Source organism: Staurois parvus, unplaced genomic scaffold, assembly GCF_062004578.1.
Source record: "Staurois parvus isolate SC_StPar_1 unplaced genomic scaffold, SC_StPar_1.0 ptg001795l, whole genome shotgun sequence".
NCBI classification, from domain to species: Eukaryota; Metazoa; Chordata; class Amphibia; order Anura; family Ranidae; genus Staurois; species Staurois parvus.
In genome coordinates this window covers 27,611-44,695 of record NW_028319591.1, presented here as the reverse complement: position 1 = coordinate 44,695, position 17,085 = coordinate 27,611, and the positions used below count along the sequence as shown (strand labels likewise).

Sequence of the window (17,085 nt, the reverse complement as noted above, 5' to 3'; positions counted from 1 at the left end):
CTCCCCAGGAGCACGCAGCACCGTGATCCGGTGCCCGCTGTAACCTCCGGACACAGTGGAACACCGATCGTCAGACGGGACCTCTGTGCGAGGTCCAAATCATGTGATCACTGATTGGCCAATCAGTGATCACATGCAAAGTAGTAAGCAAGATGTCACTTCTGATATCATTGCTTACTACGTGTGAAATCTGTGAATGATTACAGAGGTCACATGGTACAGGGCTATTCACAGCAGCTTTGTATCGTGACAAGCTGTGACCAATCACAGCTCACACAGTAGTTCTCAATGGCTGCAAGAATGCAGCCAGAGAGGAGGAGAAATTATTGCTTTTACAGCCTTTATGGGTGTAAAAGCAATCAGTGTAAGAAAAAAAAAAAAAAAAAATCTTCATCACCCCCCACAAGTAGTACAGTGTCACCATGGTGACACTGCACTGCTAGGGTGACAGTATGTAAAAAAAATCCATAAATATAAAAAAAAATTAAAAAAAAAAGGAAAAAAATGTTTAAAAATTATAATTTTTGGTTATAAACTAATTCGGGTTTTTTTTTTTTACTAAAAAGATAACGGAATACATTTTGGCCAAGATTTATGATGAAATATTATTTATTTGCAAAATTGTGTAAGAAACACTTTTTTTTCAAAATTTTTGGACTTTTTAATTTAAATAGCAAAATAAATAAAAATCCCAGCAGTGAATAAATACCAAAATAAAGCTTTATCTGTCTCAAAAAAATGCTAAAAAAAAATTCATATGGGTACAGTGTTGCATGACCGCGCAATTTTCATTCAAGGTGTGATAGCACTGAAAGCTGAAAATTGGCCTGGGCAGGAAGAAGGGGAAAGTGTCCGGACTGGAAGTGGTTAAGAAACCCTGTTTTAGCGGTGCTGCATCATTATGTGTATCATATACTGTTTGTGGGTTGATTTTTATATGTGACAGAAATGTCAGACTGGACCGGACTGAAGCGGGTTAATCCAGTGTATACTGAGGAAATGAAAATTTATTCCTAAAAAAGCAAACGGGTGCTAAATATCAAGGTATCTACAATGGACAGCCAAACATCTGTACGTCCTACAATTATTTAAAAAAAAATGCAATATTCACCTCATCCGTTTTTAAGGCATCCCCAGATTTTCCCTGCAAGGCCAGGCGAAGCTGTCTGATGTACACCTGTAATCCTCGGGCAAAGTACTGCAACCTACAGAACACACAGAGAAGCAAACATTCAGTGATACACCATTAAACAGCTAGTTACTGTAACGCGGAGTTCCACCCAAAAGGGGAAGTTCCGCTTTAAGCCTTTGTCCCCCGCTCCCCATTAAGGATCGGGTGAGTACCTGAATTTGACAGGTACCCGCTCCCACTGCGGTCACCGATCGGAAGCGGAAGTTGTCCCCCCCGCTCTCCCTGTAGTCTTTTGTGACATGTGACAGGTCCCAGAAGACTACAGGACCATTCACAAAGCGCAGCGCTTCTCGCGCATGCGCAGTGGGCACCCGGCTGTGAAACCAAAATCTGTCACAGCCGGTGGCCCACACTGAAGATGCCGCCGCCGGGGAGAGAAGATGCTGGTGAACCAGCGATGGTGAGGACACCGCTGGACCAAGGGACAGGTAAGTGTCTGTATTTTAAAAGTCAGCAGCTACAGTTTTTGTAGCTGCTGACATTTTTTTTCTTTCAGCTGCAACTCCGCTTAAAAAAGTAAGGCAATTTTTGTTTTTTTTAAGTTTTGGATAGAGTAGAGATGGATTAGATCCCCCGTCAGTTTTTATTGCTGTCTGTGTCCTCAGTAGGGAGATTTACCCTCTCTACTTGTTCTGTTTACTCTCATTGAAAGTGATTGTGAAGGCTTTTGGAAAAATTCCCTGGGTCCAATTCTCTGGAAAAGAGCATACAATTTGTCCAAAACTTTGAGGGATTGAAAAACTCAATCATTGCAGGCTGCAGAGCTGTTCCTACTAGAGAAATGGATTCCTTAACCACTTCAGCTCCTGCAACATACCCGTACATCTCTGGAGTTTGAGCAGTTATACCGGGATGATCCCGGTACTGTTTTTAGAGCAAACGGTAGAGTCAAGCAGTGAGGGTCTGAATCGACCAGCCAGAGCTTCTGCCAGTTGGTAAGAGCTGAAGACCAGATCGGCTTTGTTGGGCTCCAAGATATAGTAACCCAGAAGCGTTGACCTTACATCACTTCCAGTTCAGAAACAGACGGCGCCATTTAAAAAAAAAAAAAAAAGAAAAGCATTTAAATCACACCGATCTTAGTGTGAGTAAATGCTTTTAAGAGCAGAAGAGGGATTGGGGACTTATTGACCATAAATCTCTTCATAAAAGAGCACCTGCCATATGCCTATTACGGTTACAAGGGATGTTTACATTCCTTGTGACAATAAAAGTGATCAAAATTTTTTTAAAGTGACAGTGTAAAAATAAAAAAAAATTAAATTAAAAAATTAATGTGCCCCCATCCCTCCATGCTTGTGCACAAAGCGAATGCATGTGTTGGTCCCGCATGCACTCAAACAGCTATCGTCCCACACGTGAGGCACCATTGTGAATGTCAGATCATGGGCAGTAATTCTAGCATCAGACCCCCTCTTGTAAACCTAATGTGGTAACCTGGAAAGTCTTTTAAAATGTCTCCTATGGTTAGTAAAATGTATGCTTCCTGCCATTGCATGGGCGTGTGCAATTTTAAAGCGTGACGTTTGGTATCTATTTACTCCGCATAATCTTTTATATTTCACCAAAAAATTGCATTAGGTGTGTTTTTTTGCATTAAAATTCAAAAGTGTATTCCCCCTGAAAAAATTTTTTTTTTAAAAAACCGCTGCCCAAATACCGTGTGACAAATTGCAAAACCCACCAATTATTTCTTTAGGGCCTCAGATTTAAAAAAAGCTTAAAAAAAACAAAAAAAAAAAACAAAACGTTTTTTTACATTTTAAAATCAGCATCTTTTTTGCTGGAAAAAAGTCTTAGAACCCACAAAGTGCCAGAAAAGGTTTGGGGGTCAAGTGGTTAAAGAGGCCCTGTAACCTCTCATCCATGGCGTCTTATGTCTGAGAGCTTGTCCACCTGGACCGTTAGGGTGTTATTCTGTAGGAAATAGCCAGAGCCCCATTTATTGTAGATTCCACCTTCATGGGGTACTGAGGGAATCACTTTGGAGTTAAAAAACACCATCTGCTTTTTTGGCCAATCTCCACTTCCCTGAAGAAGACAGAATAACCCGAATAGTCATGAACAGCCCTGTATTCTGTGATAAACAAATAAATTGGATTTCTATGCTCACCTTAGAAAAAAAAAAAAAATCCTTTTCATGGACTCCTTTGAGGGGGGGGTTCCAGAAGTCTTTCGGGTTATACTATCATCTACAAGAGGATTGGGCACATTGTTTACCAGTATCCAAACCTCCTGTAGGCGGAAAAGCCTGAAGGGCAAAAAACTTCCTGTCCCCCTCAATAGATGAGAAAGAAATCCATTTTACACTGCTAGATAATACGCATTGTTGACAGCATGCTCTTGTACATACTGGACAATAGAAATTACAGGTTAATTGAAAATATTCTAACTTGACGAACTTTGTTAAAGAGGACCTCCCCTCAAACATTACCTCCAACATGGGAACATGGAGGGGAGCAGTACAAGATCCTAAATCAATGTTTTATTAATGTCTATTGTATACTGTTACACATGTAACCTACTGTATTCTTGTTGCAAATGCAAGGAAAATTGAAAGTAAAATCCATTTTACAAAAGTATATTGATTGCCATGAAACCTTTAAAAATATATCTTTGCTAGGTTCTGCTATGGAGAATGAGAATTCAGTACCTCCAGATTGAAATACGAGGGGCATTCAAGTCAAAAACGGGACTTTTGAGTTTATATAACTAAAGAACAAATTTCAAGCAGTGGAAACTGAATTTATTTTTACATACTCCCCTGCTACATTTATACCTTTATCCCAGTGTGTAATACCTGGAAAGCCTCGGCATAGAAAGATTTGTCAGTACATCTGAACCATCCTAGGACAGCCAGATTCACTTTGTCAGTGCTGAAATGCCGATTCTTCTTTTGTGCAATTTCACGATAGGTTATGCGTTGATTATCGAGGATCAGGTGATCCACGCGCTGAATGTTCACAGGAATGGCTGCTGTGGGCTGGGAACCACCACGCCCGGGATCATCACTAATGGACATACGGCCATCTTTGATACATTTACACCATTCCAAAGTCTTCCTGAGGCTGAGCGTCTCATCACCGTACTGTCTTCTGCAGATATCTGCAGGTTTTATGCCTTCATTCACAAAAAACTTCATCCCCACACGCTGTTCCATGTACACACCAACACGGTTGTCTGCCATCTAGATGAATGGTCTCTGGACTGGCCCGAGACATGTGCGCTGCCTATCAGTAATAGGGCACAATTGCCACTTATTACTACGCGTAGTACAGCCATGCTAGCATCCCTTTTTATACCTGTAAAATGAAAAGTCCTGGTTTGACTTGAACGCCCCTTGAACTTCTCTAGGAAGCTTCCATTTAATTCCTGAAGCATGCTTGACCCAAGTCTAAAATCAACAGCTGCCCGACAACTCAGTGTCTGTGCTCTGGGTAGTAAAGAATGTAAAGATTTATGACTTTGTGTCAGTCTACTCTACTCACATCACAGCTTCAAAGACGCACCACTCCCCCTCCTCATATTCCTTCGTGTACATTCAATTTGTTGTAATAATACTTAAATGCATTTCATGCAACAGCACTTAGAGTTACTTGCAGCACCTAGAGCTCCAAAGGCGGCCTACTTGTGCAGACACACAGGACCTACATCAGCCGTTCTCAACAGGGTCTCTCCTGGGGTCACTGGTGTTCCTTGAGCAGAGAGCAATACTGAACGGATATCCTATCTACACTAACAAGGCATGGGGGGCACTTCGACACCGAATAATATTGGTAAGCAATGCTATACATTTTTTTGTTTTCTTTTGTTTGTGTTTGTCTTATTATTTTAAAGTGGTATTAAACCAAAAATGCAATATTTTGCAGCTTACTACTCAATAGATGTGGTGGCTGCATTAGTTTTCTTTTCTAGGCTTTTTTCACCTGGTGATCTGGCCAGTAACACCTGTATTAGAGCGACTCCACTCTGGATGAAAAAGAGAAACAGACAAGCATTGCTAGTCTAAGGGGAGGGGAGTGTTAGATGTATTAACAACTGTAATTACACTAAACGAGTTGAAACCAAATTCCAGCTCACACTTATTAAAAGCAGTTTCTCACCCTAGGAATAAAATGAAAAGTCAGCAGCTATAAATACTGTACTTGCTGACTTAATAAAAAGAAACTTACTGTACCTGTCCAAAGATTCAGCACCATCCTCCCTTGAGCTAGTTCTTCACTAGTCTTTGGGTTCACGGTGCCACCATGTTAACTGGGCAGTTGGTTGTGATTCGTTGTGGCTTCACAGCTGGCTGGCCAGTGCTCATGCATGAGCCACGCTTTGTAAATGGTCCCACAGCCTTCTGGGACCTGTGACGTGTCTCAGAAGGTTGCGGGTAGGGAGAGGGGGAGGAGAATGTCCAGGTAATGGCCACGGTGGATGTGGGAGCAAGTATCTGTCAAAACCAGGTATCCACTCCCAACCCCCCAGAATGTTGCAGGTAGGGAGTGGGGGGGGGGGGGGGGGGGAGAATGTCCAGGTAATGGCCACGGTGGATGTGGGAGCAAGTATCTGTCAAAACCAGGTATCCACTCCCAACCCCCCAGAATGTTGCAGGTAGAGAGTGGGGGGAGGAGAATGTCCAGTGAACCGCCGTGGCAGAAAGTATCTGTCAAAACCAGGTATCCACTCCCAACCCCCCAGAATGTTGCAGGTAGGAGTGGGGGGAGAAGAATGTCTAGTGAACCGCCACTGCAGACATGGGAGCAAGTATCTGTCAAAACCAGGTATCCGCTCTCACCCCCCCCCCCAAAGGGTGGTAGCGGAAGGGGGGGAGGAAGTGGAAACGTGAAACAACCCCTTTTTGGGGTGAAATTCTGCTATAAGCAGTTACATCAATAGTTTTGTTCCTTTTGGAATAAAGGTTTTACAGAAATAAAAGCTGATCACTGTAAGTTCCCCTGTCAGTGGTCAATTGTTTGACTCAACCCTATAACTGCTACATCTGAAGAACAGCTTGTTCCATTGAAAAAAACAAAAAGACTTACTGGCCAGATCACCAGGTTAAAAAGGAAAGACCTAAAAAGAAAAACTAATGCAACCGTCACATCTAAGGATTGATAAACTGCAGTATAATAAAATGTTTGCTTTTGGGTTTAATATCACTTTAATTTCAAGATTATTACTAAAAAAAAACTTGTACAGAGCAGAAGAGTAACATTTGTTTTATTTTTAAAACATTCCACCATTTTTTGATCACATTATGTACAGCAAACTATAAAGTTTAATGAAAGGATCCCAGAGACCTGAAAAATGCGTCATGGGCTCCCCCGGGATAAAAGGGTTGTGAAAGTTTGGCCTAAGTTGCAGCTCTGCAGCTTGTTCAGTAACTGTGTAATGTCAGACCTACTATCCCTCCTTTCTATGGATAACGTAGTAAGCAAAGCGTGATCTTTTACCTTCTCAAGTGCTTCATATATTCTATGACCCATATCGTCCACATTTTTTCCCAACTTCTGGGACAGGGAACTAAATATAGGATCCTCTTTAGGTAGTAAAGGTGCTGAAAGATTCTTCCTTTCTTGAATGCCCTAAAAAAAAAAAAAAAAAAAAAAAAAGGAGTCACAGATTGAGACATCCAAACGGTAAAGAAAAAAACCAAAAAAAAACACTTATTGGGAAACTGCAAAATCACCTAAATATTTAGAGAGCTTTATAAATTTTTCATTTAGAGCAATAAAAAGCAAGTTTTTTATTTGAAAGTCATGTAAAAATACAAAAAGGTGGCCCATTTAGTGAACTACTTGTGGAGTTATTCACTTTTAGGCGATTACAAAGGACAAGGGGGCACTCTGGGTCTGGAGGAAGAGAGGTTTAAACTCCACATATGGCAAGGCTTCTTCAAATAGCTGTGGAAACGTCGAAAAAAAAGACTCCCAGAATTAGTTCTGACCAGCTCAGTAGATTTTCCTAAAAGAAAACTTGACACATTCCTAAACACACGAAATATAACTGGATACTAAAATACGACCGTTCCTAACCCCGGAAACAACTAAGCAACTTATTCACTCCCTTATTATATCACGACTTGACTACTGTAACTCCCTCCTCACCGGCCTACCTCAACACAGGCTATCCCCGCTTCAGTCTATCCTGAATTCTGCGGCCAGACTCATCCACCTTATTAACCGCTCCGTATCCGCCACCCCCCTCTGCCAATCCCTCCACTGGCTTCCGATTGCCCAACGCATAAAATTCAAATGACTAACATTGACATACAAAGCTGTCCATAACACTGCCCCAAACTACCTCACCGACCTGATATCCATCTACCACCCAAAACGCACACTCCGCTGCTCACAAGACCTCCTACTCTCTAGTTCCCTGGTCGTCTCCTCCCATGCCCGCCTCCAGGACTTCTCCCCATCCTCTGGAACGCACTGCCCCAATCCATCAGACTGTCACCTACCCTCCTCACCTTTAGGCGCACCCTGAAAACCCATCTCTTCAGGGAAGCCTACCCCGCCCTCACTTAATTGCCGATCTCCTCCACTCCATCCCCCACAGCTATTTCCTCCTGTACCACTTATCCCCTCCCCCCTAGATTGTAAGCTCCAAGGAGCAGGGCCCTCAAATCCATTGTGTATTGTATTGTTACTGTATTGTCTCCCATTATAATGTACAGCGCTGAGCAAACTGTTGGCACTATATAAATACTGTATAATAATACTAACTTTTATAAGTAATAACAGCAGGGGAAGTTGATCCTACTACCTTCTGGGGGATCAGGAAGGAATTTGTTTCCCCCGCTGAAGGAAACTGGATCATGCTTTATTAGGGTTTTTTTCTTTTTGACTCTCTCTGGATCAACTGTGGGTATATGATTGTGTATTTGGAGATTTTCCATTTGTTTTTTTTAATTGGTTGGAACCCATTTTGCTTGAAGTGATTGTAGCCGTATTAGTTCACTTGTGACAGAAACGAGTACTGTCCGTGATGCATTTTTTAATTTGCACTAACATACAATTTTCAGGACAAGCTTTTGGGGTATGCTCCCTTCTTCCAGGTCTAAGCAGTACTACTTCACAAAACTTTGTGAAGTAGTACTGCTTGGACATGGAAGAAGGGAACATACCCCGAAAGCGTGTCCTGAAAATTGTATGTTAGTGCAAATAAAAAAAAAAAAAAAAAAAAACAAAGTATCACGGGCAGTACTCAACTGTTTCTGTTGGAACCCATGTAACTAAGTTTTCTCCGGAAGGAAGTATATAAAAATAGCCAAATAGCTTCTGGCATAAAAAGAAATGTCTTTTGGCTTGACAAAGAAAAGAAATGTCTTGAAATGCACACCCACGCCCCCAGGATGTCCCCCAGTGTCTGACATCATCCATTGGGTTCCTCTGGAGTCTCCTCCCAATCAGGAAGTGGTCTGCGTCCCATGCCTACCTGGCCTGCAGCAGTGCTGCACAATCCCAGGCCTGGATGTCTCTGCTACGGGGCTCCTGGGATGCCCTGATTTCATACGCTCTGCAAGCTTCCACAAACTTACTTCATGTGAATTGCCAATTTGTTTTTAATGTTTTAATGCTGCACTTAGATGGTGCCCTCTGCTGTATGTGTTTTTATGTTTAAAAAGCTTCTGGCAGTTTCCCTAAAGCAGACCATACATGGATCAAAATTCGGCTGGATCAGCAGGTACCAACCAAATTTTGCTGCACATATGGACACCCTGGCTGTAGCTGGCAGCACTGATCATTGTATTCTGAATAATAAGATGCGCACTGTAGAATTTCTTTTGTTTTCTATTTTCACAGTGAATATGCCTCCTACTGTGCACCAATTTAAATCCAAGTTCTCCCTTTTCATAAAACAGACATGGGGGGTCTCAGTAAGTAAACTGTGCAGCTTTGTAAAATGTTCATTATTTTTAGGGTCATTCCTGTACGCCACCTGGTCCCTTTGGAAGCCCGGCCGAAAAAATCCCAGTTAGCAATCCCCACCTACTAGGACATGAAAGCCACAGGTTTTCGCTCCTGCAGAATTGGGGAGCAAGTGTCCATGATTTTTATGTTTCAGCAACAAGGCAGGAAGAGACTGTGTAGGCCATTTTCTGGAAAAGATTACATTTGCCTTCAAACAGATCAAGGAGACAACAGGTTATTTCTTGTGCCTTCTTGGAACAAGCTCATGCCAGGGGTGTTGTAGAAATATAAGAAAAGCCTGTTTACTCACTTAAATTAAATCAGACCTGCCAGTCTAGTATAAAAAAAAACGAAAAAAAAAAAAAAACAAACTCAGCAAAAATATTCAGAAGGGACGGAGACTGTTATAATAAAATATATGCTGTGCCTATAATTGTGACTAAAATATACCTGCAAATTGAACCGTTTTAAATAGCAAAGAGATAGTCACTGACTGCTCAGGGCAAAGGTGACAGTGTCTGAAAAAGCCCCTCCCAACCCACTGATCCTTACCACTCCAGCGCTGCTTGTCTGTCACAGCTGGTGCAAAATACCTGGTGCTGTGTGGTAGCAAGCAGCACTCACGTGACATCGCTCAGGTCCAGGACCAATTGCTAGGTCAGAGCACTTTGACATTGAGATGTCATTTGACATGTCACCGCTCCCTCTAGGTTCTGACATGAGCTGACGCAGGAACCTTTGGTGGTGGCTGCTACTGACAAAGGAATTTCTGGAAAGGTATCAGTAGGCTGGGGTGGGTTTTTCACAGACACCATCAGTTTGGTCTGATCAAGCAAAGTGACAGCATTTCCAGGCCCACTTCACGCAGCGGGAACGCGTTTTCCCACTTGAGTTTTAATGTGCATAGTACAGCCCATTTGCTTGAATGAGCTGCCCAATATGCACCAGAACCTTTTTGGGTATGGAGCGTCATGCATTATTTCAGCACGTGTATCCCTGCACCAAAATGCATCTAATAAATTTTTGAGGTGCCATTAAAGGGAGTATGACTAAAGCTGTTGGCTGATGTCACTCAGCCGGTCCAGGCTGGGGAAAAATACCGACTTTAAAGTCAGGATTCACCGAGATACCAGCACCTGGTTCAGTGTATCAGTGAGCTACAAAGAGCTTGAGCCAGCTGCTCCCTCCACTTGTACAGCCCAGCCCAGCCCTCCAGTGAGTGCTGGAGGGACAGACAAGAGACCCAGTAACTGACAGTCAGGGCTTTCTGCTCAGAGCATAGAAACATAGAAAAGTGACGGCAGAAAATGATCCGAGTGGTCCATCGAGTGTGCCCGCTTTTGTTTTTTGTTTGGGGGGGGTTGTTAGGTTCACTTTTTTCTCCGAGTATAGTTCTATGCTTGCCCCAAGCATGTTTGAAGCTATTTACTGTTGACTGGCTCACAACCTCTGCTGGATGAGGGGCGAGTCTCCCGCAGGGATGTTCCGGGCCGCAGCAGTCAGACAACTGCAGCACGGGCACAGGAGTGTCCCGCGCCTGCACTCGCCGACACAGGCCGCGCTCTCGAGAGACCCAACAGCCAAGACTCTCGCTTCTGTGCCTGGAAAGCTGACCACTGTGAGGGCCCCCGTCTCAAGCGGACTGCTGCGATGGTCCCTGTCCGCTGTTGTCCCTGGAAAGCGGACTGCTGCGAGGGTCCGTCCGCTGTTGTCCCTGGAAAGCGGACTGCTGCGAGGGTCCCTGTCCGCTGTTGTCCCTGGAAAGCGGACTGCTGCGAGGGTCCCTGTCCGCTGTTGTCCCTGGAAAGCGGACTGCTGCGAGGGTCCCTGTCCGCTGTTGTCCCTGGAAAGCGGACTGCTGCGAGGGTCCCTGTCCGCTGTTGTCCCTGGAAAGCGGACTGCTGCGAGGGTCCCTGTCCGCTGTTGTCCCTGGAAAGCGGACTGCTGCGAGGGTCCCTGTCCGCTGTTGTCCCTGGAAAGCGGACTGCTGCGAGGGTCCCTGTCCGCTGTTGTCCCTGGAAAGCGGACTGCTGCGAGGGTCCCTGTCCGCTGTTGTCCCTGGAAAGCGGACTGCTGCGAGGGTCCCTGTCCGCTGTTGTCCCTGGAAAGCGGACTGCTGCGAGGGTCCCTGTCCGCTGTTGTCCCTGGAAAGCGGACTGCTGCGAGGGTCCCTGTCCGCTGTTGTCCCTGGAAAGCGGACTGCTGCGAGGGTCCCTGTCCGCTGTTGTCCCTGGAAAGCGGACTGCTGCGAGGGTCCCTGTCCGCTGTTGTCCCTGGAAAGCGGACTGCTGCGAGGGTCCCTGTCCGCTGTTGTCCCTGGAAAGCGGACTGCTGCGAGGGTCCCTGTCCGCTGTTGTCCCTGGAAAGCGGACTGCTGCGAGGGTCCCTGTCCGCTGTTGTCCCTGGAAAGCGGACTGCTGCGAGGGTCCCTGTCTGCTGACCGCTGCGAGTGTCCCTACAAGCCGTCTGCTGCTGTGTGTCTACAAGCCACCTCCCATGAGTGTTCCTACAAGCCGCCTGCTGCTGAGTGTCTGCAAGCCACCTCCCGTGAGTGTCCCTAGAAGCCATGAACTTCCCCTATTGTGTGCTCAGACTACCCTTGCCATGAACTGCCCTATTGTGTGCTCGGATTACCCTTATCTGAACTGCCCCATTGCGTGCCTGGATTATAGCTACCTGGACTGCCCCGTGTGCTTGAGCCATCGCTACCCGAATCAGGCCCCACAGCCAAAGTCCTGCTGAGCCCCCGTGAGCCTGGTGTTGTCCCTAGAGAGCTGTGTGGGAGCTGTGCTGAGGTCAGACCCCACAGCCAAAGTCCTGCTGAGTCCCCGTGAGCCCGCTTACCGTGAGTGTCCCTACAAGCCGCATGTTGCGGCGTGCCATGAACTGTCCTGATTGAGTGACTTCCATAGTTCAATAAAGCTTTGTGTGTTCTGTCCTGCCTACGCTTCCATCACAAATACTTTCTGAGATTAGTTTTGAACTTTCCTCCAGTTAGTTGTAGGTCATGTTCTTGATTTTCGTTTTGTGTTGAAAATACTGCCGTCCCGAACCTTGTTCACCCCCTTGATGTATTTAAATTTTTCAATCATGTCTTCCCCTTTTCCTGCTTTCCTCCAGACTAAACATATGTTCTGGAAGTCGCTCTGGATATATTTTATCTCCCCAGACCTTTCCCCATTTTTGTTACCCAATTTTTTTTGTTCTCAGGAGGGGAGAACTGAGAGATCATCAGTCTTTCATTGCTCAGTTCTCAGTACAGAGCTGGCAGAGGCAAGATGCAGCACTGAACTGATGCTGCATCCACCTAGGCGAGTATAATTCCCCCCCCCCCAAACCTCATACTTCTCTTTAAAATGATTACTAGAACCACAAGTGAGATGTGCGTTTGAAACACATTTTGTCAGGAAACGCCAAGTGTGAATACAGCCGAAGATATTTCCAACAAATGTGCATACCCTCAGGTGCTGAAAGGCGTGGATGCTGAATGGAAGCTCTGCGATACTGGTGCAATCTGGTTGCTTCAGATCGGGAGGTAAATGACTATGTACGTCCACATAATCTTCTGGGCTGCAAATTCAAACACAAAGTGATGATTATCAGTTTTCAGAATTCTCAGGATTGTGAGAAAATCATTTAGCCTGCAACCAATAATAAAAAATTGTATTATCAGTTTTACTCAATACCACACGACAAAGCATTGTAAAAATAGGTTATAGGTTGCTCTGTGCTGCTGTCATTCAACTACAGTAAACTGAGGCACGATTGGCTGGAATGCATAAACTGCATTTTTCACTGTCTTGTCACATGCTCATACAAGTAACACTGAAACCACTGGAGCATTTACCTTCTTTTGCTGAGTAGATGATCTAAAATGTCTTTTGTTTCATTTTTACTAGAAAATGAAAGTATTGCGACATCACTTTTATGGGTTGTTGAAACCTATACTAAAGCTTTTCTATTAACCACTTGCTCTCCAGAGGATTTACCCTCCTTCCTGACCAGGCCTTTTTTTTGCATTAAGGCGCTGCTTTACTTTGATTTACAACTGCGCAGTAATGCAACGCTGCACCCAAATTAAATTTACGTTCTTTTTCCCCCCCCCACAAATAGAGCTTTCGGTGGTATTTGATCGCCTGTGCATCTTGGATTTTTTGTGCTATAAACAAAAAAAGACCGACAATTGAGAAAAAAAATTTTTTGGAATATTTGCTATTAAACATGTCCAATAAATTAAAAAAAATAAATAAAAAATTTTATCATAAATTTAGGACAAAACATTCTGCTCCATGTCTTTGCTAAAAAAAAAAAAATCCCAACATATGTAAATTAATTGGTTTATGTGAATGTTATAGCGTTTACAAAATGGCGGCATATACACAGTACTGGAATTTTTTTTTTCTTTTACTAGTAATGGCGGCGATCAGCGACTTATAGCGGGGCTGCGGCGGGCATTGACAATTTATTGTTTTCTTCTCCAGAATCACTTAGGCAATACATTATTTCCAGTGACATTAGCCTGAACGATTCTGGCAAAAGAACTCTTATCTCCATATTTAGAGTTTTCTTACTAGCCGGAGGTCAACTTTTGATATGACACAGAAGGGGTGTCAGAAAAATCCAAAATCATTCCTAAATCCTACACTGCCCCTTGCAGGAAACTGAAATCATTTAGTAAAGAAAAGAACACCTAGTGTGACGTCAAGATTAGGAGAGATAAGCTTTGCCCGCCTAGGTTTTTTGGGGGCTAAAAATAAATAAAAAATAATAATTAGGAGTTGGACAGGGACAATACATCCCAAGACAAAACAGGAGACAAGGGACAACTGACGGACACAGACACACCCTGAAGTGAGCTGACATCACTGACACCATAGCGTCCATATTGGTAATTATAAAACTTTCATTTTCTTCAGCTAACTTGTACTCGCTTACACCTAGAGCTAAACAGTTTAGTCTGAAAATGGTTAGTACAGGAGTTGATGTGAAATAATGTTAACTGCAGTATTTTAATTTCCATTCTCTGGGGAAATTTCTGAAATATCCAAAAGCGGATTTTAGCTTCTACTCAATGGTTTAGCTGATCCTAGATTGTAAGCTCCTAGGATCAGGCCCTCCTATCCCTCTTGTATTGAACTGTATTGTTGCTGTATTGTCTCCCTTTATATTGTAAAGCGCTGAGCAAACTTGGCGCCATATAAATCCTGTATAATAATAATAATAATATATAAATCCTGAATAATAATAATAATAATATATAAATCCTGTATAATAATAAAATAATAAATGACAAAAGTAGACAATTTAGTGTAACATTTGATCTTGGCCTCAGATAGATTCTGTGTATGGTATTCTTAATCAACTCATGCCAAGGTACTGGTTGAGCACTGACTATCGGCTGTATAGAGATCACGTGGTCAATTTAAATAACTTGTCACATGCTGCCGAGTTACTGAAAGTTTCCTACATTACATTTCCAGCGGATTTCAATTCATTAATATTTGAAAGTAATGGCTGGTTTGAGTTTCTAAACATTATTTTGGATTAGATCATTGTATTGTTATTTTGATTTATAATTTATCACCTGTTCTCTCTCATTACCATTTTGCACTGAATTTTATTATTAAATTTACTTTTTTTGCACATTGTTGCTTTTTATTTCGTCTTCAAATTAGCACAAATAAAGAATTTGGATTCTCGGTGGATTTATGAAAATTAGTAGGGAATCTCCTTAATTTCAGATCCCCGCTTGTTTTCATAAACTAAATTACTGATTATTTTCTCAGAGCTAAAAGTTCTGACAGAAGCAGGAAGGGGGATGAAACATTTTTAACGTGGATGTAAAAACTTCCATATACCCAGTGAAGTGACTGGCCTCAGGTGATACACAGAGATGAAACAAATCCTCCTACATAAGTTGTAACCTGTATCTGTGGCCCTCCTGTACAGTTCAAAAGACAGAATTTACACAGCTTTTTTTTTTTTTTCCCCAGATGTCACACACTGCACAACTCAGGAGAGGAGAGCCGAGTGTAATCTGAAACCTGAGTGGAGGGAAATTATACATCCTCTACACAATCTCATAGGGAAACATGCACAGCTGAGGCTGCTGGAGACACTCTCCCTGCCCTTACTTGGAGTTTGCACAACCTGTCAGAAATGACTCATGCTAATAGAGGAATGAGGCAGCAAAACAGAAATATCACTCTGTGCTTTGGATTGAGACAAGTACACACTGTAGAAGAATATACTTTGTTCATTTTTCATGTCAGAGGTTTACACCCACTTTAAGCCTAGTTAGTATTAGGCTGGAATTCTACTTTATGAACAGATATGCTGGGGTGCTAACTAAGCTCATTTCCCAACTGATCCTTGTGTCTCCAAGGTTGCAAGGCCATGGCTGTACACAAGGCCTTGACCTATACCCAAACTAGGATTAAGCCCTGCCCCTTAATGATCAGAGCCACAATTGAACTTGACAGTAAAAGTACACGCAGCATTACGGTCTATGGCAGTTGCAATCGCGCTATTTTTTTTTTTTTTTAATTGCACTTGTCTGTATTCTCACCCCTCTTCATAAAGAAAAAAAAAAAAAAAAAAAAAAAAAAACACCAAAAAACACACTAAAACTATATTCCCACCATGCAGCAAGAGCTTCTACTACACAGCACACCATTTTAATTGTAGGTTAAACTGCTAGTTAACATGGTTGTAAACCCTTCCATATACACAGTGAAGTAACTGGCCTCGGGTGATACACAGATGTAATACACCCTCAAACATAAGTTGCACCTGTTTATCTGAGCCCTCTATTCTCTACAAACGTTCAAAGTGCTGAATTTACACAGCTTGTCTAAGAATTCAGAAAGCTGGGGCAGGGAACTTCAGTTACATTCTGCAGAGTTCAGTAAGGAGAGCTCTGAGAGATGACTGGAGGAAGGGACGCAATCAAGAACAGAGCTGAGGCTTTCAATCTCCTAGTGTTCTATCCCCTACCATTTTTTTTTCTTGGTGTCAGGAAAACTTGTCAGAAGCGACTCATGCAGATAGCACAGGAAGAAGGCAGCATACAGAAATGACACTTAGTGCTCTCGATAGAGACAAGTACACACTAAAGCAGTGGTCACTAAATGGCAGACTGTGGTCCAAGAATGACCCAAGCAGTGCTCCCTTCTGGACCGCCAGCACACTAGACTGGAATGACAGATCTGCCGCTCAGCAGGGCAGTCATCACGGCAACTGATGACATCACATGTGTGCCCTGCCCCTTGCAGCTCACTGTCTCTCCTGCTCTCGCTCCCTGCCTGTACACAAGCGCACAGCTGATCCTTCAGCAAGGATCCTGGCAAGCTCCTGTCTGCCCTCAAGGTAAGGTGTGGTCTTACAGGGGCACTCGGACGGGGCCCACACTGTGGACACGGGCACTCGGACGGGAATGCCTGATGTAAGGTGGCACTGTGATGGGGATAACTGATGTAAAGGAGCACTCTAATGGGCACACCGGATGTGATGGGAATACATGATGTAAAGTTGCACTCTGATGGCAACACCTAATGTAAGGGAGCACACTGATGGGCACACCCTATTCGGACCTCGGCCAGAAGAAAATGTTAGTAACCGGACCTCCTTGAATCTTAATTCAATATCTCTGCTGTAAAGGCATATGCTTTGTTCATATTTCATGTCTGAGGTTTACAACCACTTTAATTTGCAAAACTATTTCATACATAGACCACAACATATATCTGCAGGCTGACAGCAATGATGAACGGAGACATAAAAAAACATTACTTGATATTTTTGTCCTCCAGTGGCATATAAGTTCCATCATATAAGTCCATGTCACCCAGAGGCACTTTGGCTAGAACACAATCAGGGTCATCCTTGTAGTGCCTCTGCTCCAACCCTGTGTCCCGATCTTCATTTTCCTCAATATGAATTTTCTGAGCAACTAAGTGTTTCTGGAATGGGAAAACAATGACAGGTAAC

At 43.4% G+C, this 17,085-nt stretch overlaps 1 protein-coding gene across 1 annotated transcript in view; it reads right to left on the bottom strand.

The window, feature by feature from the left end:
- Positions 1-17,085, bottom strand: part of LOC149434246 (uncharacterized) — a 40,483-nt gene that overhangs the window by 16,466 nt on the left and 6,932 nt on the right. Inside the window, exons 3-6 of the mRNA XM_089663875.1 lie at positions 16,888-17,057; positions 12,555-12,666; positions 6,634-6,755; positions 1,112-1,205 (exon numbers count right to left, since the gene is read on the bottom strand). Coding sequence (XP_089520001.1) covers positions 1,112-1,205; positions 6,634-6,755; positions 12,555-12,666; positions 16,888-17,057 — 498 coding nt within the window. The remainder of the gene's footprint in view (positions 1-1,111; positions 1,206-6,633; positions 6,756-12,554; positions 12,667-16,887; positions 17,058-17,085) is intronic.